The 24241-nt window shown below is 48.4% G+C and overlaps 9 protein-coding genes across 9 annotated transcripts; 5 read left to right on the forward strand and 4 right to left on the reverse strand.

Moving 5' to 3' along the window:
• Window positions 1-125: 125 nt before the first annotated feature.
• On the reverse strand, window positions 126-2097 carry PFICI_12186 (uncharacterized protein; the record flags this gene model as incomplete). Its single annotated transcript, XM_007840767.1, has 2 exons — window positions 126-1866; window positions 1934-2097. The coding sequence occupies 2 exons, from the start codon at window positions 2095-2097 to the stop codon at window positions 126-128; spliced, it is 1905 nt and encodes a 634-aa protein (XP_007838958.1).
• Window positions 2098-3967: 1870 nt separating this feature from the next.
• On the forward strand, window positions 3968-4710 carry PFICI_12187 (uncharacterized protein; the record flags this gene model as incomplete). The annotated part of the gene is made up of 2 exons (XM_007840768.1): window positions 3968-4375; window positions 4426-4710. The coding sequence occupies 2 exons, from the start codon at window positions 3968-3970 to the stop codon at window positions 4708-4710; spliced, it is 693 nt and encodes a 230-aa protein (XP_007838959.1).
• Window positions 4711-5019: 309 nt separating this feature from the next.
• Window positions 5020-6712, reverse strand: PFICI_12188 (uncharacterized protein; the record flags this gene model as incomplete). Its single annotated transcript, XM_007840769.1, has 2 exons — window positions 5020-6276; window positions 6341-6712. The coding sequence occupies 2 exons, from the start codon at window positions 6710-6712 to the stop codon at window positions 5020-5022; spliced, it is 1629 nt and encodes a 542-aa protein (XP_007838960.1).
• Window positions 6713-7099: 387 nt separating this feature from the next.
• PFICI_12189 (uncharacterized protein) lies at window positions 7100-8786 on the reverse strand (the record flags this gene model as incomplete). Its single annotated transcript, XM_007840770.1, has 5 exons — window positions 7100-7975; window positions 8029-8154; window positions 8213-8412; window positions 8460-8467; window positions 8536-8786. The coding sequence occupies 5 exons, from the start codon at window positions 8784-8786 to the stop codon at window positions 7100-7102; spliced, it is 1461 nt and encodes a 486-aa protein (XP_007838961.1).
• A 2584-nt stretch (window positions 8787-11370) lies between these two features.
• PFICI_12190 (uncharacterized protein) lies at window positions 11371-13714 on the forward strand (the record flags this gene model as incomplete). Its single annotated transcript, XM_007840771.1, has 3 exons — window positions 11371-12012; window positions 12070-13402; window positions 13455-13714. The coding sequence occupies 3 exons, from the start codon at window positions 11371-11373 to the stop codon at window positions 13712-13714; spliced, it is 2235 nt and encodes a 744-aa protein (XP_007838962.1).
• Window positions 13715-14030: 316 nt separating this feature from the next.
• Window positions 14031-15369, reverse strand: PFICI_12191 (uncharacterized protein; the record flags this gene model as incomplete). Its single annotated transcript, XM_007840772.1, has 6 exons — window positions 14031-14188; window positions 14241-14357; window positions 14509-14728; window positions 14809-14937; window positions 15031-15154; window positions 15299-15369. The coding sequence occupies 6 exons, from the start codon at window positions 15367-15369 to the stop codon at window positions 14031-14033; spliced, it is 819 nt and encodes a 272-aa protein (XP_007838963.1).
• Window positions 15370-16134: 765 nt separating this feature from the next.
• PFICI_12192 (uncharacterized protein) lies at window positions 16135-17927 on the forward strand (the record flags this gene model as incomplete). Its single annotated transcript, XM_007840773.1, has 13 exons — window positions 16135-16182; window positions 16238-16277; window positions 16337-16460; window positions 16571-16643; window positions 16723-16792; window positions 16846-16885; window positions 16936-16961; window positions 17034-17145; window positions 17208-17248; window positions 17343-17433; window positions 17458-17588; window positions 17658-17767; window positions 17874-17927. The coding sequence occupies 13 exons, from the start codon at window positions 16135-16137 to the stop codon at window positions 17925-17927; spliced, it is 960 nt and encodes a 319-aa protein (XP_007838964.1).
• Window positions 17928-19265: 1338 nt separating this feature from the next.
• PFICI_12193 (uncharacterized protein) lies at window positions 19266-21178 on the forward strand (the record flags this gene model as incomplete). The annotated part of the gene is made up of 6 exons (XM_007840774.1): window positions 19266-19401; window positions 19463-19711; window positions 19775-19927; window positions 19995-20260; window positions 20320-20417; window positions 20479-21178. 6 exons carry the CDS (start codon window positions 19266-19268, stop codon window positions 21176-21178), a joined length of 1602 nt encoding a protein of 533 aa, XP_007838965.1.
• A 1626-nt stretch (window positions 21179-22804) lies between these two features.
• On the forward strand, window positions 22805-24101 carry PFICI_12194 (uncharacterized protein; the record flags this gene model as incomplete). The annotated part of the gene is made up of 5 exons (XM_007840775.1): window positions 22805-22888; window positions 22967-23166; window positions 23234-23340; window positions 23401-23805; window positions 23875-24101. 5 exons carry the CDS (start codon window positions 22805-22807, stop codon window positions 24099-24101), a joined length of 1023 nt encoding a protein of 340 aa, XP_007838966.1.
• Window positions 24102-24241: the final 140 nt, after the last annotated feature.

Consider the following 24241-nt stretch of genomic DNA (forward strand, 5'->3'; position numbering starts at 1 on the left):
TTTGTTTCTTTACCATTAAATATTAAAAAACAAACGACCATGAACTGTCCTGCATGGTTGAGGTAAATTTGCTTATTGATCATATGAATCCCCCCACCCCCCCAACACGAGATACTTGATAGTCCTTAAAAGCAGTATTCTTCTACGTGAAGATGTATCCCTTGAGCACCAGTTCCCTTGTGGACAGCACGCTCGTCGCTCAGTTTCGCCACACTGGTCCGGACTCTGGCAACAAGAGCAGTGCCGCCACAGACGACTATTCCAGTCTCACCTCCTGTAGCCTCCACGGCGCATCTTATAAAGCTTGCCACGTCGGGTCTAGACGTAGAATGGTGTATGTGGGAGTCATTACTTGCCTGAGATAGGCGTTTTCGAGGCGATATGCCGGCAGACGCTTCAACATCTGTGGAACAGCAACCGCCGCCAGATTTTTCTGTTGTGCCAGTCCGCTCCACCGCCAGTGTCTTTTTCTCACGACCACTCGTCGATCCAGATACTGAAGACAACTGTGACCTCGAAAACGACTCCAGTTGCCCGTTGCCTGTCACTGCAATATGCACAGACAATGTAATACCTTTTTCGCTGGCTGCATTCAGCGCATCATGTAGTCGGTCAAGGTAGAACCCAATCTCCTCACCCTGGCGGGCCGTCAAGAGAAAGTCAATGCGCTTGGTACAAATCGTTGACTTGCACTGGAGCACGCTCTCGAGGATCGGTAAAGTAAACGAAGCACCCGTCGATGCTGACACAAGGACCAGCGTCTCAAATATGTCCCAGCGCGGCGGACGACCGTAGGGACCTGACACAAAAGCGGTGAGTGTTTTTTTGTTTCCCAAGGCTTCCATTCTTTTCGCATACGAATGAAGTCGTTTCGAGAAGCCAGAGTGCGATCGGATCACTAGTTGAATGCTATTACAAATGCATGTCTCGGGCATTTGATGGGCACAGGCGATTGTGAAAGGATGTGCCTCCAAGGGACCGACTTGTGGCAGCCACAAATAGAGATGCTGTCCAGCATTCCATGTGAAATGAACATCTTTGATCGTCAAGATGGTGATTGAGTCTCCAACGGAGCTGGTTTGCGTCTGATGGCCAAATCTCTGGCCTCCCTTGCAGCGCGACGGGTTTGGGTTGAGCTTGATATTCTGCCAGAGAAGAAGGCCAAAGCGAAATACTCGATCAAACACCAATACTGCAATGGCAAACCAGATGTTGTATTGCGCATACGCGGGTACGTGCACATATATTACCCACAAGAACATGATTGCAGCAAGAATGTGCTGCAACACAAAGATCTCGTAGGCCATGGAGCGAAAGGGTTTCAGGGAAGTGATGACCATCCACAAGAGAATCCCCCAGGCGCCAAGTCCATATCGAATAGATGGCATCATGGCCAATTCCAAGTCAACGTAGTCGTAGAGTACCCATTCCGACCAGAAGTGAAATCCATGCACGGTAGCCGTAACGAACATGGTCCGCGCCACCCAGCGGTGCAGCCAATTGAGTCTCTCGTAGCTTGAACCTGCAAGCAGAGCTATAATACTCGTCTTGGATGAAAGCAAGTACAGGAGGGGAACCTGCGTCACTGTGACCCAGGCGTTGCGAAATCCAATGCGCTCCCAGAAGTATGCGTCCTTGACGACTGCGCCTGCAGTCATCATGTAGATAATGACAGCCCAGTAGACGAAAAGGCAAATGACTCGGCCCATGGGTGGTGGTGTCAGCCAGGACAGCCGTTTAGATGGAATGTATAGCTGTGGGTAGCTAACCTCGCGGCCGACAGCAGTCAAGGTTGCCCATGCTTGAAAATACCAGGTTTTTGGTTTCGTGGGATGTTCGGTAGAAAGCATTTTCGAGTTTCTCAGCCTGTAAAGCTGGTTAGCACGATCACAAAGGAAAAATCGAGACCTCGCAACCAGTCGCTTCTCCTTACCTAGCCCAATTTTGCCCGTAATTGAGTAGACGCACTACCATCAGCATGCCCATGACAGCTGCTATGAGGTACCAAAATGTGTAAGCATAAGACATATTCGTCGCTTGGAACATGCCGCTGGAACTCATCGAGTCCATCGACATGTCCATCCCATCCATGTCCATTCTGATGCTTTATGGGATACAACCCAACTCGGTGGCGACTGGTGTTCAAGTATATGGGATAGGGCTTGGCGCAAGGCTGCGATTGAGTTGGGTTCCGCGATCGGGAATCGGTTCAATTTGCATAACAACTCTCAATTCTTGACATTTATTCTGGTGGTCGGCACCAGATACGAATAAAGAGGTAGGCAGTCGAGATAATCACCAGTGTTTGCCGGCAGCTTCAAGCATCAAATTGACTCAAGATGAACCGCAGTGATTTGATGCGCAACTCGAATCGGTCGGGCACACCGCTTTGAATTGAAGCAGAACTGCTTTCCGCCACGAAGACCGAACAAGGAGACAAATCGGGAAATAAAAGTGATATCGGCATCAGAATCCGAAGACGAGGTGTCGATCCGTTCAAAAAGAAAGCGTGTCCTCGTTTAGTGACAGTCTGGTGCAGCAGCCACAGTACAGACTGGTGTAACAGTGTAGGTAGTGAACCACCTCAATTGAATGTCGAATATACCGTTGGGAGGGATGAATTCAAAGTCATGGCAGATAAGAAAGAGGACTCGCGCGTCTGATCAGTTGCCGTTTGGTTGTATGAAAGTCAAAGAGAATTCGGCACTCAAACGTGCACAAGTTGTCAAAACGGGCAAGCATCATTGCCGACCTGGTACTTGATTTGCACCCAATGATGTGTAGGAATCGAATCGAGACTGAACCTCCGACCAGCGCATCATTGGAGGGCGTTTGATCACCTTTGATTGAGAAGTGGCTTGATTGCCTGACACCAGGGCTGCATCGAGTCGAGGTATCTACCTAGTACCTCTCTTACTCACTCCCTCTGAACAGGTTGTTTGCTAGCGGATGCCATAGTTCGGGTACTTACCGATCTTGAGAAGTCGCTACTCTTTTAGCTGCCGCTCTCACGGACATATCGTCACGGCCAGACCTGCCTATAACTTGCTCAAAACACCTCAGACGATTGATGCTTAACCCGTACGAGTTAACTTAATTTGTGTAGTGTACATTAGCCCCCTTCCCCGCCTCGGATGGTGCCCTGGCGACCATAAAACAACATCGCCTTCCCAAGTGAGCTGGAATACCCTGTCGCTGCCACTGCGAAGTGGCAATGACTTGAAAGTAGCGAGACGTTTGCATCAAGGATAACATCTTTTGCTCAATGCTAGATGGGCCAAATAGAAATGTAAATCAAATTGTGCCTGTGCCAAGAAATATGGTATGCTGACCAAAAAATACCACCTATCCATGTCTGGGCTTGGCTAGAGGCTTGGCGAGAAAGCTTGCCCTTTGAGTTTATTATCCTAGAGATCTTCGATAGCCTTTTTGAGCACGTTTGGAACCGTAGATCCTTGAACATGTTTCAGCTAGGTACTAAACCCAGGTAAAATCAAGGAACCAACAAGACGATGTACTTGCGCGGTGATGTATATGCAGCTCAGGCTATTGGAAGCAGCGGCGTTGACCACATGAATTGATCGCAAGGACCCTTGAAATTTCCAACCCGCTTGCCTGACTGCACATGTGTTTCCACTAGGTTAGGACACTACGTTAGTCGGAGCAAGTAGGCAGGCAGGTACTGTGTATACCTACTAGTAACAACCTCAGCAAGCCGAGTGCTCTCTCTCCTTGGCTGCCGTCCGAGCACGGAATCCAGTTGCTCGCGTGTTTGTAGCTGCAGTATTGCAGGTAGGTAAATAGCTCTCAAAAATCCACGCGGCTGGATACATAGCTCTTTACTTTTCCTGCTCAATGCTGTCCCCTTTGATTCTGACTCTTTTCTTTAGACCTCAACTCTAATTCCCACCACGTTACACTTCTTCGTCGACCAAAGCAGGTACTCGACGTCTTGACAGCAGTCACAATGCCATCCATCGCATCGATTACCGCGGCAACTTTGCTGCTCGTCGGCTCTTGCCAAGCTCACTTCCTCCTGCTGTCGCCTTCTCCCGCTGGCACCTTTGATGAGGATTCTGAGAGCAGTGCCCCATGCGGTGGCGTTACGCCCAGCTTTTCATCAGACAACATCACAGACTTTGCGGTTGGTGGTGATGCGATCGCTACACAGCTCGGCCACCCGCAAGCCAACTTTCTGTACAGATTCACCACCGAGGAGTCAGCAGATGGCAACTGGACGCAGGCCTACCCAATTGTACAGCAAAGTGGCCTCAAGTTCTTTTGCATTCCAGATGTAACCGTGGACGAGAGCTATGTCGGGCAAACAGCTGTACTGAGCGTAGTCGCTGACGCCCCGGACGGTCTTCTCTACCAGGTATGTCATTTAGCGGTTGCTTTTGCAGAAACTTACTAATGCGTCAACAGTGTGCCGTTGTCAAGTTCGTATCTGGCGTCAACTCCAATCTGCCGAGCTCGTGCACCAACACCAGCGGTGTTACCGGGTCTTTTATGACAGATGACAAACTCACTGCTCTGGTTGATACAACCACTAGCAGCAATAGTTCCGATACGGCTACAGGAACTTCCAGTAGCACACCTTCGAGCACAAGCAACGCTGCTCCGAGTCAGTTTGGTGGATCGATTGATGGACTCGTCAGTCTTGTCACACTCGGCGTAATGGCAGCTATTGGTGCGGGCTTGATAATGTAGAGGTGGCATAACCGATACAAGGATCAACCCATGAATAAAGTCCATCGAGTTCCTTCTTCGTGACCAAGTTGAATTTTATTGCTGTTTTATCGTATGAAGGGGCTTCCACCACGCATTTACCACCCTATATTGCAGTTTGGCATATCACGGCTGCTGACCTTGAATGCCTTGATCAAGTGACGGATTGTATCTTGCTGTTGCAGAACGAGATGTGCCAAGAGTTTTATAAAGATACGCTAACATTGTGGCCGACTACATGAGTCAAGATGATTGACTGTTGATGATTTCTTGCCTGCTAGATCAGCACAATTAAGCCAATAGCTCTTTGGACACTTCTGGAGTATTGATATAAGCAATCCCTTCTTTTCTCCATGTATCATCCTCGACCCAGCTCTCAGTCGCGTTCAAGACAATGTTCTTTGGGGCCTCGAGATCGTAACTTGGCCAGGTTGGCAAAATATCTTCCTCACTTCCAGCAGCACCGTTGGGATTCAGATCATTCACAAAGTGCGCGTATGCTTGCCCGATCCCCCGGGCTAGCCGCAGATGGCTGTCGTACTCGGGACTAGGACCGAGCAATCCGGAAATGTTTTGAAAACTAAAGGCAACATTTTGGAAATGCTTGACGCCGTCCCATTCAGGTCCATTCCAGATGCGCTGATCGAATCGATAGCTGTACACGTCGACTCCAGCATTGGTGTATAACTCGGCCATCTTGCGCCTTTGGGATACCATGACCAAGTCGGACCCTATGGAGGCGGCCCTACGCCATTGCAGGCCCCGAGCTTCATTTCGTGTACAATTTGTAATGGCATACGGGACAGCGTAGCATGGATCATCTGGGTAAAGCTCAAAAAGCTTACGCACCGTTGGTGGCGTCAAGGAATAGGAACGCCAGGTGAAGATGGAGTTGAATATGTCTTCTTCCGTGTTTGGTGTTCCTGAAATGGCAAAAGATTCATCTGTGTTGGCACCAGTGATGATGGGCACCGCGTTGTAGCTGCCATTCTCGATGAGCTGACTGGGATAACCTGTCAAAAAGTCGCCGTCCAAGAGAGGATTCCAAACCACGGTGGGATGAGCGGCAAATAATGTAGCTTGGTCGAGGGATCGCAGACATGCTAGTTGATCAGATACGCCCCAGCAACCAACAGCCCGGGTGAGGTTCTCCACGGCGGTGTTGTACCAGGAAAGTGTTTCGATTTGCGCACCCGTTGGACCTCCGCTTTCCATTATAGCCCCACGGAAAAGCCCATCATTACGCCCGCCGTAGGCAAACATATGATAGGCAACACTCTGGGCCCCAGCACTTTCGCCCCAGATGACTACCTCGTCAGGACTTCCACCAAACCCAGCAATGTTCTCTTGGATCCAATGCAGTGCGAGTCGCTGATCCAATAAACCGGCATTGCTTGAGCCCTCTGCAAGGATCTGAGCAGTCTGCAAGAATCCCCACATGCCCAAGCGATAGTTCATGCTGACACCAATAAAGGGTTGCCCAATATCCTGTCCAACCTTGACAATGCCGGATAGGTTATATTGTGGGTCGGCAGTGCTTCCAGCATACTGTTAAACATGACGGTCAGCTTAGAAAAGGCTGTGCTCATGGCAATGGCATTGTGTGACTCACGAGCCCACCTCCATAGATCCATACCAGCACCGGAAGAGGTTCTGAAAAGTTTCCAGAAGGCTTGATGACATTGATGGTTAGGCAGTCCTCCGATATGTTGAACGTGCTTCCATATTGCATGCAACTATAGCCATATCGCGTCGCGTCGCCAATTCCATCGAAAGACGAGTTAATACTTTGTGGCCAGCGATACCTAAGGTTACCCACGGGCGGCTGTGCATAAGGGATACCGAGGAAGACATCTTGGTTCCACTCGGACAAATGAAGGCCTTGGTATGTCCCATTCACAGTTTGTGCTGTTGGTGCCTGAGCCCAGCCGCAGGGCAGAGCGAGCAGGCCTGCCAAGCCCACCAGGAGACTACGCGATATCATATTGACGTGTGTTGAAGAGACATTCTTGATGTGAGCCGACTGCTGTCATTATGGTGTCTTATAATCCAAGCCCGGCGAAATGACAGTTTCCTTGGCAATCTAGCGTGTCCATGATTGGAGGAATAACATGGACTGATGGCTCCTATAATCTGGGAATATCTGGGGTTTGGAGACGGCCTAGCCAATTCGATTCAAATAAAACTTGGGGTAAGAGGAGAAAGGCGTTGGGGATGGATGGTCCTGCATTAGCGAGCTGGAACGATTTGGCTGAATTGTTTGGGTCGGATACCACCGAATGAGCAAGGGTTCGCGAGTGACCAATAACGATGTGTGGGCAATTGGCCACCTAGGTGGTACTGGATAATTATAATTGCGTGAGTAATTATGCTAGAACTTCCTTCGCCTATTCTTTGCTTTTGATTGCTGTGTACCATCTAGAGTGGATGGGCGGACACTCTGTGGGTTGTGGAACACATCATTTCCATCCCAGTCTGACTTGATTTGCCCTAATCTATCAAGATTTGGGCCCCAGTATGACTCTTGAGCATTGGTCAACAAGGGATCAACATATCCTGGGTATGTTGTCAGAGTCTGACCCGCAGCACTCTGGATATTGTTAATGAGGCCATTCATAAAATCCTTGGTCGTCTGAGATAATGTCGGGATGCCGATTCCATAACCTTGACAGAACATGATCTTGTCGCGATGTGAATAGGCGGTAGCATTCATAGGTATGTCGTTGATGGCACCTCCTGAAACGTCAAAGATGAGGAACCAGAGAAGGGTACCGCGATCTGTCTCGTCGAGGTAAGTCATCATGCTCTTGATCTCGTCCGTGGTGAGCAATTCGTCTTGGCGGAACGCTAGACTTCTTGAAGTGAATGCACTCTGAATATCAGAGAGATATAGTGCTGCATCCTCCGCCTGTTGTGCAACGACACCGAGCCAATCGTCGAGTACGACTGATACCTTTCCAGCAGGTATCTTGTCAGGAATGCCCGTTGCATCAAATTCTTCTTGTGTCCCATAGAATGTTGCCGTAATGACCAAACCCAGCTCGTGCATGACAATCTCGGATCCGAACCTTCGATCGAGCTTGGGATCTGAGATGAGAGTCTGCCACTGTTCAAAAATGTCGATCATATCAGCGTGCTTTGCAAAAGTTGCCGTGAATGAATATTGAACGACGCTGCCGGGCTCAGGGTGTGTTTTGACGACGAACTCGGTAATCACTCCAAAACCCGCACCAGCACCTTTAAGAGCCTGTAGGGTTTAGTCGAGTCCATTTCAAACTTTTATGAATACTGAAAACTCACAAAGAATAGGTCGGAATTCTCAGTCTCACTGGCACGGTTGATGGTACCATCTGCTGTCACTACTTCAACCTCGACAACGTGATCTAGACATGATCCCCACATGCGTGATGACGGGCCAAGCCCACCCTGTGAGAATGCTTTAGAATTTGACAGATTTGGCCACTTTGGAGTCAATCATGCTTACAATCGTGGCATGGCCGCCAATTCCAACTCCAGGACAGGTTCCGTGTGCCATGGCTCGGTTGCCATTATCATGTAACTCTTGTGTGACATCAGATAGACGATGTCCTGCCCCGATTGTTGCCTGCCAGGTGTTTGTGTCCATTGAGAATTGGGTCAGTTTTTGAAGATCCAGGACCAACTGGCCATCAACTCCGCCGAGCCCTACAGAGAGGTCAGAGATGTTACCTAGCAATGGAGAGAGGACGAACCAAAGTTTCTAGAATTGTTTCAGTGAATAAAACTGCAAAGAAGACGATGAAAATAGAAAGCACTTGGAAGACTCACGCGTATGAGTGACCCCCCGACTTGGCCTGTACCTTGATATCACTGGCCACAGCGCACTTGATAAATGCTGAGACGTCGTCGGCAGACTCGGGTCTTGCCACGGCGATGGGAGTGACTGGCAAATCCAAGTTGTATGGTTTGACCCAGAGAGCCTGGTATAAAATTGTGTCTGGGTACGCGACGCAATCGCTTCGACCATTGCAGACAGTATTCAGGCAATCTGCCAGCGGGCTGCTCGAACCTTGCCCCATATCGCCGTTCAAAGGATGATGATGAGGTGATGCTGCTGCCCAAGTGGTTGTATTGAAATGGTTGAATAGGTACCTAGCAATCCGAGATACATGGAGAAATATGACCAAGGAAGACTATGCCATAAAAAGTCGCAGATGCTGCTAGGGTAGAGTTTTTCATGAGGGGACAGGCGCTGGGATTGTTTCAACCTTATATTTTCCTCATCGTGGTTGATCCGCTGATAACGTGCTTTGGCGGCACTTTCCCTGGCAGTTACACATACGACAAACATGGATGAGTGATGATTGAGATGATGGCAAGCACGGGCAAACAAGTTCAGGGTACATGAAAGGTCTGCCTCTATCTGCCTAGTGAAATGATCCATACCTAGGTACATTCTCAATTGGCAAGGATGGTGCCTTTCACCGTTGACGACGTGGCCTCCTACTGATCTTATTGGGCTGGGTAATAGACGTTTGCTAGTGATTGACTCTCAATTTTGTACCCAAACGTGTTTTTTTCTTTGCTCTACACATGCAACTTGCACTTACTGGACCAATACTGAACCATGCTGAGGACGTGCCACTCGCCACCTCGCTGAGCCACGCATGAAGCATTATGCTAAATGGCAGTTGTCATGGCCAGTAGTGGTGCAGAAGAACCTTGTAGGCCCTGGACCGTGACGGCCGCCAAGAAAAGCTGCATCTTGTCGGCCAGGATTGCATAGCAATCCGCAAGTTTCCTTGCTTTCCCCCAAGATCTACTTAGCACATTCAGGTACAAAACCTAGGTAGATTTTCGAAATCGGGAACACAATTAAGCTGTGGAACAAGGAAAAACCATCCCAGTCAAAGATGAGCCATATTTGCCTGTAGGCGCTTCTGGCTATCCACTAAGCTGGTAGAATGACCCTACTTTTCAACGGCTCAGGGCTGAGTGCAACCATGGTGGGGTTGTCTAGCCCAATGAATACTACCAATGAAGGCTACATACGTCAAGGGCAATCCCAGTCTCGATTGTTCTGGGGTAGGGACCGTTCCCTACCCGTGCACTCTGTACGATTACTACCTTTGTAGTTCGTACTTGCTGTATCATTTGCCTTTGGGGCAAATGACTGGACAGTACGTATTGGGTCGGTGAACAGCGCGTCAGGGTGAATGTGTCTTGTCACACATGCCATGGTATTTGCGTTGGATAAGAGTATATATAATGGGAAACTGTGTTTGGTTTCAAGTTGTTGAACATGCACCACGACATGTGTATCGTAAATTTAACAAGGGACCTAAGCATACGATGATCTTCATATCCAGTACTGTGTAATCTAGTAGGTAGTGGGACAAGTGCGACCGCGCCCCAGTTGACAGCCAGCCCGTTTCCAGAAGCCGAGCCCATTGGCCTGACAATTTCGGGGAATCCTCAGGCGAGAACGTTCCGGCTTGCAGACCAAAACAGGTTGGAAATGTTGTCAGTGCATCGGTTCCCCGCACATTTCACTGCTAGGACAAAAAGAAAGCACTGCGCCGGTCCTATGCATGTTCAAAGAAAGCGGCAGTAACAAGAATTCTATATAATTGTCCTCCGGGTCGGAGAGGTCTGCCTGTGTTGCTTTCACTCCAGTGGACAAGATGTACACCAGCGGTCCTGATAAAACTACAGGCTACGACATGGAGTTGCATGGGTATTTTCCCTCGCTCCATACATCAAGCGTGTGTTTATGCTTAATCTGTACAGACAAACACAACGCACTGACGGCCAGCTTCGTCAACTTGTATAGCGGGGCCGACGATAAGCGGTAGTAGTGACTTTCAGGTGGACGCGATTACGTACGGTGAAACAAAAGCTAACCAATTCACATTTGCTTTTGTCGGGCGTATGACAGCTTCCCGCAGCTTTTGTATGCGCGTTGAACATACATCGCGATGAAAGGAAACCATGGGTTTGATTCTGACTTGAGAGTAACAAAAAAAAATTGAGGCATGCCCAAGAAGATCCATCAAACCGGCCTCCGGTTTTCTCGGTTCCGTCTCGTGGAACAGCAACACCACGCGGAGCCGAGACGGCGCTTACCTCGAAATCGAAAATCTGGGGTCCGGGGAACGGGGCATCATGGCGTAAACTTAACCCCATGACCATGCAGCCGGGCTAGTGCACTGCGTACGCCTTACTTAACCTGTAGAAACCGAGAGGGGGACCGGTATGAAAAGGGAGGGACGGGACGGTGTCATCTTTTGATTTTCGGACTGCGTTCAACTAGTTTTCCAATCGTCTCCTGTTTATCCTTTCTACAAGAGCTTGGGGGATCAATTCTCACGTACCTACTTTTGTAGTTTAGGTGGGTAGGTAAGCAAAATAACTGGGTCGGACATCTGTTTTGGGTCGAAGAGTTGACGTGTCTCGGACAACATTTCCGCAAGCATTTGACGGAGAACTCCATCAGGCCACTCTACTATGATCAAAAAGTCTTGATTCCACCACACCTCAATCACATATCTAGCAGTATAACCACGCTGTAGTTATTCCCGGTGTCTGGCTCAACCAACCAAGCCTCTACAACCCCGCAGAACCTCACTGCTCCCTGCCCCCAAAGCTCAAGTAGATGCCACCATGATGCATTCGCTCCTTCAAACGGCCGCCGCAACAACCCCACCTTGTGGCACCCCTCTTGCTCTACTCCGAGCTGCCGGCCCAGCTCTTGGAAGGCATGCTCTAGCTACAAGATCAACTGCCGCTTCATTGTCTGCACGCAGTCCATCTTTGCTAGGCATTTATTCCTCGACGACGGTCCGTTGTTATTCTGGCGGGAGGTACAAGGTTCGGCCCAGCCAAGCACAAGCTTTTCCGGCAAAGCTTTCAGAGACGTCAGCTTATCCTCCACCCTCTGGATGCCGCACTCCTGAACAACACTTGCATAGCTGGCACCGTCCCGTGTTTTGCGGAACCTCTCATCGACCTCTAAATATTTCGACTGTTCTGGCGCCAACAGCGCTGAAGAAAATCAGCACAACCGAATCCGCCTCGACCTCGGCCAGCACAACACAGCATCAACAACATCGCGTCTATTCTACGAGCAAGGTTGCAGACATGTATACAGCTTCGTTTGCCTTTTTCGAGGCGATATGGGAGGCCGGCGTGACCCATTGCTTTGTCAATCTGGGCTCTGATCACCCAAGTATCATTGAAGCCATGGTCAAGGGCCAACGCGAAAAGAAGGGCCAATTTCCGAGAATCATCACGTGCCCTAACGAGGTATGTAGGATGCTCAATATTTTCTACTGCGATCAGATCTAATCCAGGATCATTCAGATGGTTGCAATGTCCATGGCAGACGGCTATGCACGCCTCACCGGAAAGCCGCAGGTTGTCATTGTACATGTGGATGTTGGCACCCAAGGTCTCGGCGCCGCCGTTCACAACGCAAGCACTGGGCGCGCTCCGATATTAGTCTTTGCTGGTCTCAGTCCTTTTACTCTCGAGGGAGAGATGCGTGGTTCTCGAACTGAGTACATTCACTGGATCCAAGATGTCCCCGACCAGAAGCAAATCATCAGTCAGTACTGTCGTTATGCGGCCGAGATCAAGACGGGCCGAAACATCAAGCAAATGGTCAACCGCGCTCTTCAGTTTGCTACCAGTGACCCCCAAGGTCCCGTACACCTGGTTGGTGCCCGAGAAGTGATGGAGGAAGAGATCGAACCGTATCACCTGGAACAGGACGTCTGGGACCGCGTTGAGCTTGGCGGACTCCCAAAGACTGCCGTTAGCCAAATCTCTGAGGCATTAGCCGGAGCCAAGAAGCCTTTGGTTATCACTGGCTATGGTGGACGTAACCACAAGATCCCCGGCGCCTTGGTCGATCTAGCCAACTCGGTCAAGGGACTGCGAGTCCTGGATACCGGTGGCAGCGACATGTGCTTCCCGGCTTCTCATCCTGCGTGGTTGGGCCTTCGCTTCGGTGTCGAGGCGGAGATCAAGGAAGCCGATGTGATACTCGTCGTAGATTGTGACGTTCCATGGATCCCCACACAGTGCAAGCCGGCTGATACGGCCAAGGTTTTCCACATTGACGTCGACCCGCTCAAACAGATGATGCCTCTACATTACATTCCAGCTCAGCACCGCTACCAAGCCGACGTCCTGACTTCTCTGGAGCAAATCACAGAACACATCCAGACGGAAGTCGGTAGCAAGATCGATGCAGCTACAGCCGAAAAGGCCTGGGAGGGCCTGGTTACCTCGCACAAGAAGCGTCTCGACGACATTGCAGCCAAGGCTGGCCCCCAATCCGATGACACTTTTGGCACAGGCTATTTGTGCCGTCAGCTGAGAGAACAGTGCCCCGATGACACAATCTGGGCCATTGAAGCCGTCACCAATACGGCATTTGTGCATGACAATCTACAACCAGAGCTGCCCGGGTCATGGATCAACTGCGGCGGAGGTGGCCTTGGCTGGTCTGGCGGTGGTGCTCTAGGAATCAAGCTCGCGACAGATGCCGAGAATGGTGGACCCGGTAAGGGCAAGTTTGTCGTTCAAATTGTGGGCGATGGTACTTTCTTATTCAGTGTACCCGGAAGTGTCTACTGGATTTCGAAGAGGTACAACATTCCAGTCTTGACGATTGTTCTGAACAATAAAGGTAAGTCTAGTCGAACAAGCTGATGTTATTTCTCCATGTTAACGTCTATCAGGATGGAATGCCCCAAGAAAGTCTCTCCTTCTCGTACACCCTGATGGCGCTGGCTCCAAGGCTACCAACGAAGAGATTAACATTTCGTTTGACCCCGTTCCTGACTATTCGGGCATTGCAAAGGCTGCCGCCGGAGGTGACCTGTTTGCCGCCAAAGTTGACAAGGCATCGGAGCTCGAGGGAGTTTTGAAAACGGCCATTGAGACAGTCAAAGGAGGGCAAAGCGCTGTCCTTGATATCAAGGTAAATTTTGGCAGCTGAAACCTGAAATGATGCCGGTTTCGTGGGATGATCTATGCATGTGAATGACAGCCTTCATATTCTGTCCCTCGGGTTCAAGCTATAATTGAGTTGGGACGCTGTGGGTTTACTTACGACCCAGGTTCCTTGTCAAGCACGACAAGTCGGCCTACAGATAGGAGCGTATAGAATAAGACATTATGCAAAACATTTCTATCATCTGCTTATCATCTTGTGCTGCCTGTCAAACTTGTATCGGCGACTTTGTGATAACAAGGATCTGTTTCATTGGCATTTTCTCTTATTTCGTTTACCTTATTCAAGTCTACAAACTGCACTAATAGCCACTCCGTTCAAGACTATCAATCGCTTGAAAGCCCCGAGCCGCTTGGAGTTCATGTTTCATACCGTCGCCCAAGAGCCCTACATCTGTGGTGACGGAAACCATGTCAAATCCATCTCGTTCACGCTGTCTTGCCTGAGCACCGTCTGTGCCTATCAACTCGAATTAGTCACTGACATTACACATTACTATGCAAGCACTCACAGAATATCGCCGCTTTCTTCCCGGCAGACTTTGTGGCGTTCAGAATGCGCTGGATGGCGGCCTCGTGCTCCTCTCCGCCACGCTCGACTCCCATCTGCTTGGCAAGGTCAAAAGGACCTGCGAAAAAGTTAGCAAGACCGCTTGAAAGATGACAGGGAGCTAGTCAAGAAGAAGAGAAGCTAGAGATGCGTGGAACACTCGGAACTGAGACGATCTGCGGCAGTTGAAGGGAAACATTCGAGACCGATGTTGAACAGGAATAACCCACCAATAAAGACCACATCAACACCCTCTACTCGAGTAATTTCCTCAATGTTTTCCACGCCCGATTTTGACTCTATCTGCACAACGACCAATAGGCCTGTTGCAGCTCCGGCATCATATGCTGTTCCCACGCCCGGAATCGCATGGGTTGCAAACATTGGTCCATACCCACGTGTTCCCAGTGGCGGGTACTTGGAATATCTCACGATGCGAGCAGCATCCTCCTGCCCATCTGGTTAATACTCGACACTAACAGGAGAATAGCCAGGACAGAGGCCACGGGACAGGAGACTCGTCAACATACGGCAGAATGACACATTGGTGTAACAATCCCGTGTGCTCCAGCATCAAGGGCTCTCTTTATAAGCCATTCTTCAGACCATGGAACACGGATCAAAGGGCTCGCACCCTCTGAAGCAATTGCGTTGGTGAGCTTAGAAAAGTGTTTTTGTTAATAAGATCGTGACCCTTTGTACCATACGCAATAGGAGGGGGAAAAGAATCGTGCAATGGGGATAAAACACACCTCGTAGTAGTCTTTGTCAGAGATGAGCCCATGCTCTGCATCGATCAAGACCCAACTAAAGCCAGCCTCTGGGTCGGTGGAACAAGATCGCAGTATAGTCTTGGCTACTGCTGCACTAGGAAGGCTGCAGGATGGATGATTATCGAATAAGCCAATAGTATTCCGAGGTCGATGCGCACCCAGGAATGAAAGCAAGTTTCGCACTCAAGATGAACAAAATCAAACAAGTAAAGTTACGGAATAATCAAAGGAGATGAGCTGTACTCACGTAAGCCAGAACCCGTAAGCAGCATTTGATCCGATATCGAGTGTTTTTTTGATCGCAGTACCAAACGACATGATTGCGAGAAGTAACCAAACTAGAAAGAAGAATGTACGTTTATCAGAGTGTCGGTAGTCGTGAAACTGCGTCAACTTGAGATTTGTATTTGGACACAGCCGACACGAGATTAGACAGGACCTGGTACAAACATCACCCGCAAAATGTAGGGGTATATTTGATAACTGTTCCTAACACGTGCCCAAGGATCACCAGTTGCGAAATTCTTTAGACGAGATTGGTAGTAGATGTCTCTTTGTCCCCCGTGACTATTCAGGCGTAGTCGGCAGAATTGAAGTGCGGAGCTCAATGGTTTGGTGAACTTGACGAGGGCGGTCATGCCTTGAGCGACACATTAATTAACAGCTCGCGCCAGTATTCCGTAGGCAGTTTGGCAGCAGAGCGTGTGGGCAGGCCTCCGTTTAGCCGTTGCGCTGTACAACGTGCGGCGAAATAGGCTCCATAACATGGGCCGCCGGTTATAGTGAGCACTGGTGCCAATCAGTAAGATGGCTCTAATGCAGCTTCTATGCAGCAGGCCCGTTACCGCTTGTCATGGTTTAGCATCTGCCGATCATATATGGGTCCTGGCAGACAACAGTGTACTTCTGGCAGCTAGAGAGAATCGGACCGCTCATTTCACGATTCCCTTACAATCATTAAAAAAGAGCTCATCTTACCAACTGCATAAAAGTCTATACGTGGATCATTCTCTGAAAGCCTTTCTTTCGACACAAAGTGATCTTGTCCATCAAAGCTAAACTTACAACCGCAAGTCAATCAATATGGCCGCTTCTCTTCAGCTTGCTGATATGTTCAGCGTCAAGAACAAGGTAGGGTTCGTTTTCGCAAATGGGACTGAAAATACTAGCTGACACGGAATTCCAGGTGGTTGTTGTTACTGGAGGTGGCACGGGTCTTGGTAAAGGTAATACCATTTGATCCAATATTAAGCACAATACCATATTGAGTCATTCCATTATCTAGCTATTTCACAAGCTTTTTGCAGCAATGGGGCCAAGGTTTATATCACTGGCCGTCGCCCTGAAGTTCTTGAGAAGGCTGCCGAGGAGTTGATGGCCAATGCATCTCTTGGCGGAGAAGTCATTTGGTACGTTCCAATAGGTTGCACATCTCGTTTGATTATCCAGTACCAGACCCTTGCCTTGGCATATCACTCTCGTTCGCCCACCTCGAATACAGCTTACGTAAAGGTTCTAGCATACCGGGCGACGTCGGGACGAAAGATGGCTGTGCCTCACTTGTGAAGCAGATTGGGGAGAGGGAGCAGCATGTGAGTTCAAGCCTTTCTCTCGTTGTCTTGCGATTATTTAAAGGGTTCAAGTGTCTCAGCGACTGACATGATAACACAGATTGACTGCCTCGTCAACAATGCTGGTGTTTCCAGACAGATCGACTACCCTGCATGGGATCATAATGACCGTATGATGATTAATCAAAGCCCAAAATTTCATTGTCTACTAACATTGCAACAGCTGAGCAAGTTGAAAAGGCCTTGTGGGAGGGCGTGGACGAGTATGCACCAGAATCCAACTTTAGAGACTCTATCTAATAACGATGTGCAGTGATCATTTTACATTCACAAACTCTGGTGAGTTTTAAGAAAAGACCCATTTAGTTCTAATGTCCCAAGGCTGTTGACATTTGCGGCTGCCAATTCTAGTTAATGTTAACGGTGTATACTTTACGACGGTCGGCTTCGTTCCGCTACTTCGCAAAGCTGACGATCCAAATGTAATTGTCATATCGTCACTTGCTGGCCTCGCCAACCAGAGGTAGGCTGGAAATCGGAAGAAATATTGCTTTTTATATCAGGATACTGAAGATACCTTTCCAGAGCTATGGGATCGATGACTTATGCCCTTTCGAAAGCCGCATGTATGTCTCAACTGCAATTGAACCAACTTCTCTTCTAATCATCTTATAGCCCTTCACCTTGCTAAACTTCTTGCTGGCCGTTTTCACCCGTAAGTTGAAATTGATTCTAGACATGCAAAAAAAAAAAAAAAAAAAAAAAAGGCCGGATACAGAGCACTCGCTATTTGCCTGTCGGACCAGAGTTTGTGGCAAAATGGTTGACTCGTGAGCAGTATGAGGATTAGGGTCAACTGCATCCTTCCCGGTATATTTCCTACGGAAATGACTACAACAAACAATACCAGCAATGAAGAATCAATGAACAAATATGCGGTCAAGGCTGCAAAGCGATGTACAGCCGGTGAGTTACGAAAACGCCTAAAGCTGGCTCGAAGGCGCACATTGCAAGAAGACTAAAATAGGATTATAGGTCGTGGCGGAAGGCCAGAGGAGATTGCCGGTCCATGTATAATGCTTGCATCTAAAGCAGGAGGGTATATGAACGGTGGTTTTCTCATGATAGAGGGTGGTCGATTCATGGTGAGTTCACATGGAAGCGTGAAGCCTTTTTCGTGCTCTTCGAATACTTGTTCAACTTCCACAATCATTTCCTATTGAATCTGGCTGTTACTGATACTGTACTCAGGGGGCCTCAATCCATGATGGTTTGCGCATGCCAGAGGACACTTATGTCAACTAGACTTGTCCCGGCGTTTCTGATATCTTGGAGTTGCTAGATTAGGCTCACCGTGCTCTGCGTTCATCCACGCCAAGTGCTCACATTAGAACCTGATGCTAGGTAGTTAAATATATCCTAGAGAATATCTTGGACAACCTGAAAGCCCTCTTGGATAATGTGACAAGCATTCTCGCGCCTCGCCGTTGGAGCACCACACCATCACTGTTAAATGATAACTTGTTCAGCCAGATGCGACTAGTTCGGGGAAAAGCCATTCATCCTAGAGACCATGATAACTGATGTTGTTTGTATCTTCTTGAACATTGCAAAAGTCCGCTTGGAACCAATTTGACGCGCTCTGAACCCAATTAACTCAATCATATTCGAGCTTACCAAACAAGCATTGTGCCACACCTCGACATCAACACTTCCAAGATTCATTTATAACTAAATACCTCCAAACTTTCACTATGATATGAGAGACAAACTTACTACCCTTGCCAAGTATTTTGGAGCCACTCGTGTAAGTTCAAGTAGCTGACGAAGATGCGGCTTCACATGGGCGAAATCAGCTGAGATATCAGGGGCTTTTTGATGGACAAATCTCAAAGCCATTGTTTGAAACTCGGAATCTTTTGTGTAGTGACTACCACGATTTCGTTCAAGCTTCCCTGGTAGTGTCCTGTGACGTATACCTTCCCCGGAGACGATGCTGATAAACCCAGTTCTCCAAGCTAAGCCGCCGGGTCAATTGCCATGACTCGAGCGGCGCAATTACGGCTCTACCCAAAGTATTTACCAGGTACGAGATAACAGCCTTGACTAGTGCATCTTCAAGTCACCATAAGGGCAACATGTTTTGGTCAGCGTCTAGGAGAATCCAAAATGTATATCAAGTGAAAAGTGACTATAGGATTTCTTACACGGATAACACCCAGCAAGTAAAGATCCAAGACATCATAACTTGGTCTCACTTCACTGACTTCGCGCATTCCGTATGTCCCAAGTAGCCTGCTAGACTCACGCTTTCTTTTCAATCTAGACTGTTATTTCTCCGTCTAGCACTTGGCTGCTGGGTCAGCCTATATACCCGAGTACGACAGATAACTCACTTGCTTGGTCCCTGTCTGCTTGCCTTGGATTCCCCATGCTCTCCGCATTTAGCCCCCACTAGCCCGGGGATTAGCTACGCCATCCCCATGGGCTTAGTACGATCCACCTTGAAGATATCAAGCTGAACTTCATACCTATAAGGGGCGACTCTCGCATGCGTAATTGATATCCCAATCCTCAACTGTCTCTTCACATACCCTGGACTTAAACGTGAGCTAACAATCAAATAAATCTGCTTCACTGAATATGGGCGGAAGCAACAGTCAGCCTACTTACAGGGACCTTCCCAACAATACTGCATCATGCTGGTGGAAAGACTCTTGCCTCCGCCGCAATGTCCTTTACGGCGTCGGGTGTATGATGTGTCCATTTTATCTTGGATGTAAGTCCTTCCTGGGAGGCACGTGTGAACAAAAGCCTGCTAATCTTGATGCAATGTACAGTTGACCAGTCGCTGCTTACTGGTCTTCAGGCGCTGCCCCAGTGGACAAGCTATTTCAATCACCCCTCTAGCACACTACTGGGCCTCATGTCTGCTGCCATTTTCCTCCCAGGGATATTCATGGGTTTCGTGGCGGCGTGGATTTGTGGTCGTTGGGGCCGCAAAAACTGCGTCTTGGTAGGGGCAACACTCATGATTGTCGGCGGCATCTGGAACGCCCTGTCGGCAGACACTGCTCAATTCATTGGCTGTAAGAACAAGGTCACCTCCGTGCTGGAAGAACACGATCATTAGGGCTGACTTACTTTCTTAGCCAGAGTCATTCTAGGTACCGGTGGTGCAATTACCAAAGTTGCTGCGCCAGCTCTTTTGCAAGAGACAGCTCACCCACGACTACGACCTGCAATGGGCAACATGTATTACGGTTTCTACTATGTTGGATCTCTGTTGAGTGCTATAGTATGCAGTAAGTTGCTCATCTCAAATGGTGAGGGAAATGTACTATTGAGGACTCACACTGTATCTCAACCTAGTCATTGGCCTTTACATTGATGGCGAATGGGGCTGGCGCATGCCATGCATGCTCATGATTCTCGGGCCTATCATGGCGATTTCCATTCTTATCACAGCTCCCGAGTCACCCCGATTTCTAGTCAAGCTTGACAAAACCGACGAGGCTTTGAGTATGCTCGCCAAGCATCATGCCAACGGGGACAGGGAGGATCCCTTGGTCAAATGGGAATTTCATGAAATCACGGCAGCCTTGGAGCATGAAAATGCTGGGAAAAATGCATCCTACGTATGTTCAAGACCTTTCGCAGATGCAATTAGCTTGCACAGATATTGACCTAGATGTAGTCGGACTTTTTCAAGACTAGGGGCAACCGGAAACGACTCGCAGTGTCTTTGCTCATAGCCGTTGGTGTCAATTGGGTTGGCAACGGTATCGTGTCATAGTATGTCCCAGATTCCCAATTTTGACAAAATTGTATGCTCTACTAACACAGTTTTTGCCAGTTACCTATCACCCGTACTTCGATCGATTGGCATTGCAGCTCCTTCGGAACTGCTTGGAATCAATGCCGGTATCGCTGCATTCAACTTGATCATCTCAGAGGCCGCAGGCTACAATATCGATCGATTTGGACGCCGTCCACTGTTCCTCATCTCGACTATCGGAATGATTTTCTCGTATGCCTTTGTTATGGGATTCTCAGCTGGGTTTGCTTACACCCATACTGCTGCTCTGGGTATCGCAGCTGTTCCCTTCCTCTTCCTCTTTTACGGATTCTACGACATTGCATGGACCCCCCTGAATTACTCATACTGTGTGGAGATCATGCCGTACAACATCAGGGCCAAAGGTCTAGCAATTTATCTGTGTGTTCAACAGATTGCAAACGCCTTCAACCAATTCGTCAATCCCATCGCGTTGGCTGCAATCACCTGGAAATATTATGCCGTCTATATTGCCGTCGATTGTGTATATGTGGTTCTCATCTATTTGTATTTTCCAGAAACAAAACAACTCACCATTGAGGAGGTGTCTCTAATCTTTGATTATGACATGAAGGAAGGGAGGCAGTTGGCAATAGCCGCATTCGAAGCTCGGATGGGTGGGGATCAATGGTCTGACCAGACCAAGGACGGCGAGAATGGTGCCTCTAATCATGTTGAGTTTCAGCAAAACGCGTTCAACAACAAGGTTGTAGATTGATCGCAGCCTAAAGCAAGACTGTTTGCTGGTTGGGAACACTAGTTAAATCAAGAATACTTGGCCTCTGCGGGTAAAGCTTAGTGGATAAATGAAAAGGCAGAAAATACATGAACACAACCTATTTCTTTTGGCCCGAATATAGTTTCTGTGAGTTCGAGGTGTGTTTTCCGAATATTTGACGAGCTTCCCCGTTCACCAAAGCGAATCATATCTGCGGTTTCGTTTCATCTCCATTGTCCATCTCCGACCGTGCACCAAAGCTTGAACTGTGTTTCAATGACACGACCGGTGTCAAAAAGAAAAGATGGTCTACATCTTCGAAAGAGAGTGCGAATAAACAGACTAAATACAATAGGCCTTCTCTTTTGCGCCACCCGGCACATTTGTGCCGCATCAATCAAACACTTTATCGACTCAGACTCTGGGCACCATCGACATCAAAGTAGATCTAAAATCAATATCTTGCTTGTTGTTACACTGGCACTAATGCACCCAATTACTGTATGGATTATCGACGTAACCGCGATAGTTCCAAGTCAAAGTGACATTATGATACTCAGAGCCCACCTCCCTCGCATGGCATCTGAAGATAGGCTTTCTTCACGTTTCGTACTTCCGCTCATTTTTTCCAAGGAGATGGTATTTGAGGGATCTATTTTGTTGAATAGCCTCGCGATAATCGCGAAAAGATACGTATGAGCCGTCAGATCTTGCTGCTGCTGGAGTGCTTGATATCAAAGACCCGACTCTTGACTCTCCTATAACTGATCAGTCGTCTTGAATAGCACAAAAGGAGAGATTAAATGATCTCAATCGAGCATAAAAGACCATTTCCGTCCTGTGCAATCATTTTATCCACGAACACGGGAAAAGGGTATGAAGCTTACTTGGCACTTGACCAGCTGGCACGGCGTGCTGAGCAGCCCGCATGACATGGAATGCAAGTCGTGGTTTCGACATTAAGAGACGAATATTCAAATTGATTCCGAAATATTTGATTGATTTTATGATAAGGCGAAGCCAGTTGGAGTATGGTCGTTCTGTAAGTGCGTTGCTATGTGCAATCATAGAGGTCGAGCCGACCATCGTGCTACATCCACTTGTACACGAGGACAGCACGGTGAATATCATTTGATGACAATTTGTACACTATATGAATGACTGGGGCCGAGGCAAACCATATCTGGAGAGCAATTAACCGCCCGGTAAAATCTATCTTGTGACCCCCTCAAATTGCCAACGCAGTAGCCTGCTTAGACGTTTTCCCGGCGCCTGCCGATTTAGTTCCTCCGGTAGCTTTGTCTGTTAAACCTGCGCATTGTTGCAACGTGACGGAGGATCTTACAAAGGATCTGACATCTCTTTGAAGATCTTCTCGCTGAGTGATGTAATTTCTGCGGAACATCAGGCAATTCTCCGCAAAAAAGGTACTTCCGGATCGCCACAGACGCATCACTCGTTGCTCCATACCAGAAAGCTACAAGAACTAATCGCAAAATATTTTATTAATATAAATCACCACGGATGATAATACACAGAGAATTCAGACACTTGAGACAGATTTTCAAACTATTATCAAACTTTCGGGCACTTAAATCAAATCGAGTATTCAAGCCTATCATTACAATGTCAAGCAACGTCGAAACCACGCAAACTGTACTGGCCGAATCAATCCCTACATTGAAGCTTGTAGGGGGCTCTAGTGATGATGTAAGCATGCTAATTCACTATCAGATGAAGCCAAGATGCCACAATATGCGCATGGTAGACTAAGAACAGCTTACGTAGGTTCCTCAATGGATAAATGAGCTTCGGACTCGCGGTTGGACTGTAGTTCCAAAGGCCATTCCAAAAGAGAGGGCTCTCCATTATGCCAATGAAGCATACAACTGGTTGGAGAGCTGGAACCAGGGCTACAGCCGTCATGATTCATCCACTCGAACAGCAAAACACTTGCCGTATACTCACCGCGCGGGTATCTTTGCGAGGTAACTCTTGCTATCCTACTTTAGTAACGGGCTAATAACCAATTGGAGTAACTAATACGTATCACAGGTATGGCATTGCACACGAACAATTTGTTTGGGATCTGAAGTCGGAGCCTGGGCTGGTGGAGAAGTTTGAGCAAATTTGGGGCACGAAGGAGCTTTTGGTTTCCTATGGTGAGTGAATCTGATCCATACAAGACCAATCATGGAGCGATCATTAACACTATCTTGAAGATGGCCTGAACCTGTCTGTTCCAGAAAATGGCCGACCAAAGACGGACCCAGCATTTGCGCCATGGGCACACGTTGACCAGTCGCCTTTGAGAAGCAACCTCCAGTGCATCCAGGGCATTTTGAATCTTCTCCCCAACGGCCCGGAAGATGGGGGCCTGATGGTTTTTGATGGTTCCAACAGGCTCTACGAAGAGCTCTGGGAGCATTTTGACCACAAGAAAGGTGAAAAGGGTTGGAATACGTGGGAACAGCAATTTCTCGACGAAGAGATGTGTGCATGGCTTGAATCAAAAGGCTGCAAATGGGTCAAAGTCTGCGCTGGACCCGGCGACCTCCTCCTCTGGGATTCAAGATGTGTGCACTATGGTGCCACGCCGTCGTCAACCAATGACCGCTTTGCTGCATGTAAGAGATCCCCTATTCGGTGCGTATGCACATGGGTCGCGGTTTTGTGAGCTAAGATTGCCGTTACAGATGTTTGCTACAAGCCAACAGCTCTGGTTTCCGACCAAGCCAAAAAACAGAGGGAGGAAGCGTGGGCGCTGAAAGAAAACACCCCCCACGATCCTGCCATTCTCCGCAGGCTACAGCGAGACCCACCAGAGGACCACCCTACATATGAGCAATACAAAGCCCGCGGACTACAAGAGCCTGTACTTTCCAAGCGTGGCAAGCAGCTTGCCGGTCTTGCGCCATACTAGACAGTGTTGGCGGCTTTTGCGGCAGAGCATGGAATAGACCATGCCATTATTTCATAGGGTACACGATCAAGAAGTGATACTGTATAACATAAACCAGAAAGCAGTCAATTTGGAATATTTTTTGCCTCGAAAGCAATTTT

The sequence above is a fragment of the Pestalotiopsis fici genome (assembly GCF_000516985.1).
Source record: "Pestalotiopsis fici W106-1 unplaced genomic scaffold PFICI_Scf_9, whole genome shotgun sequence".
Taxonomy (NCBI): domain Eukaryota; kingdom Fungi; phylum Ascomycota; class Sordariomycetes; order Amphisphaeriales; family Sporocadaceae; genus Pestalotiopsis; species Pestalotiopsis fici.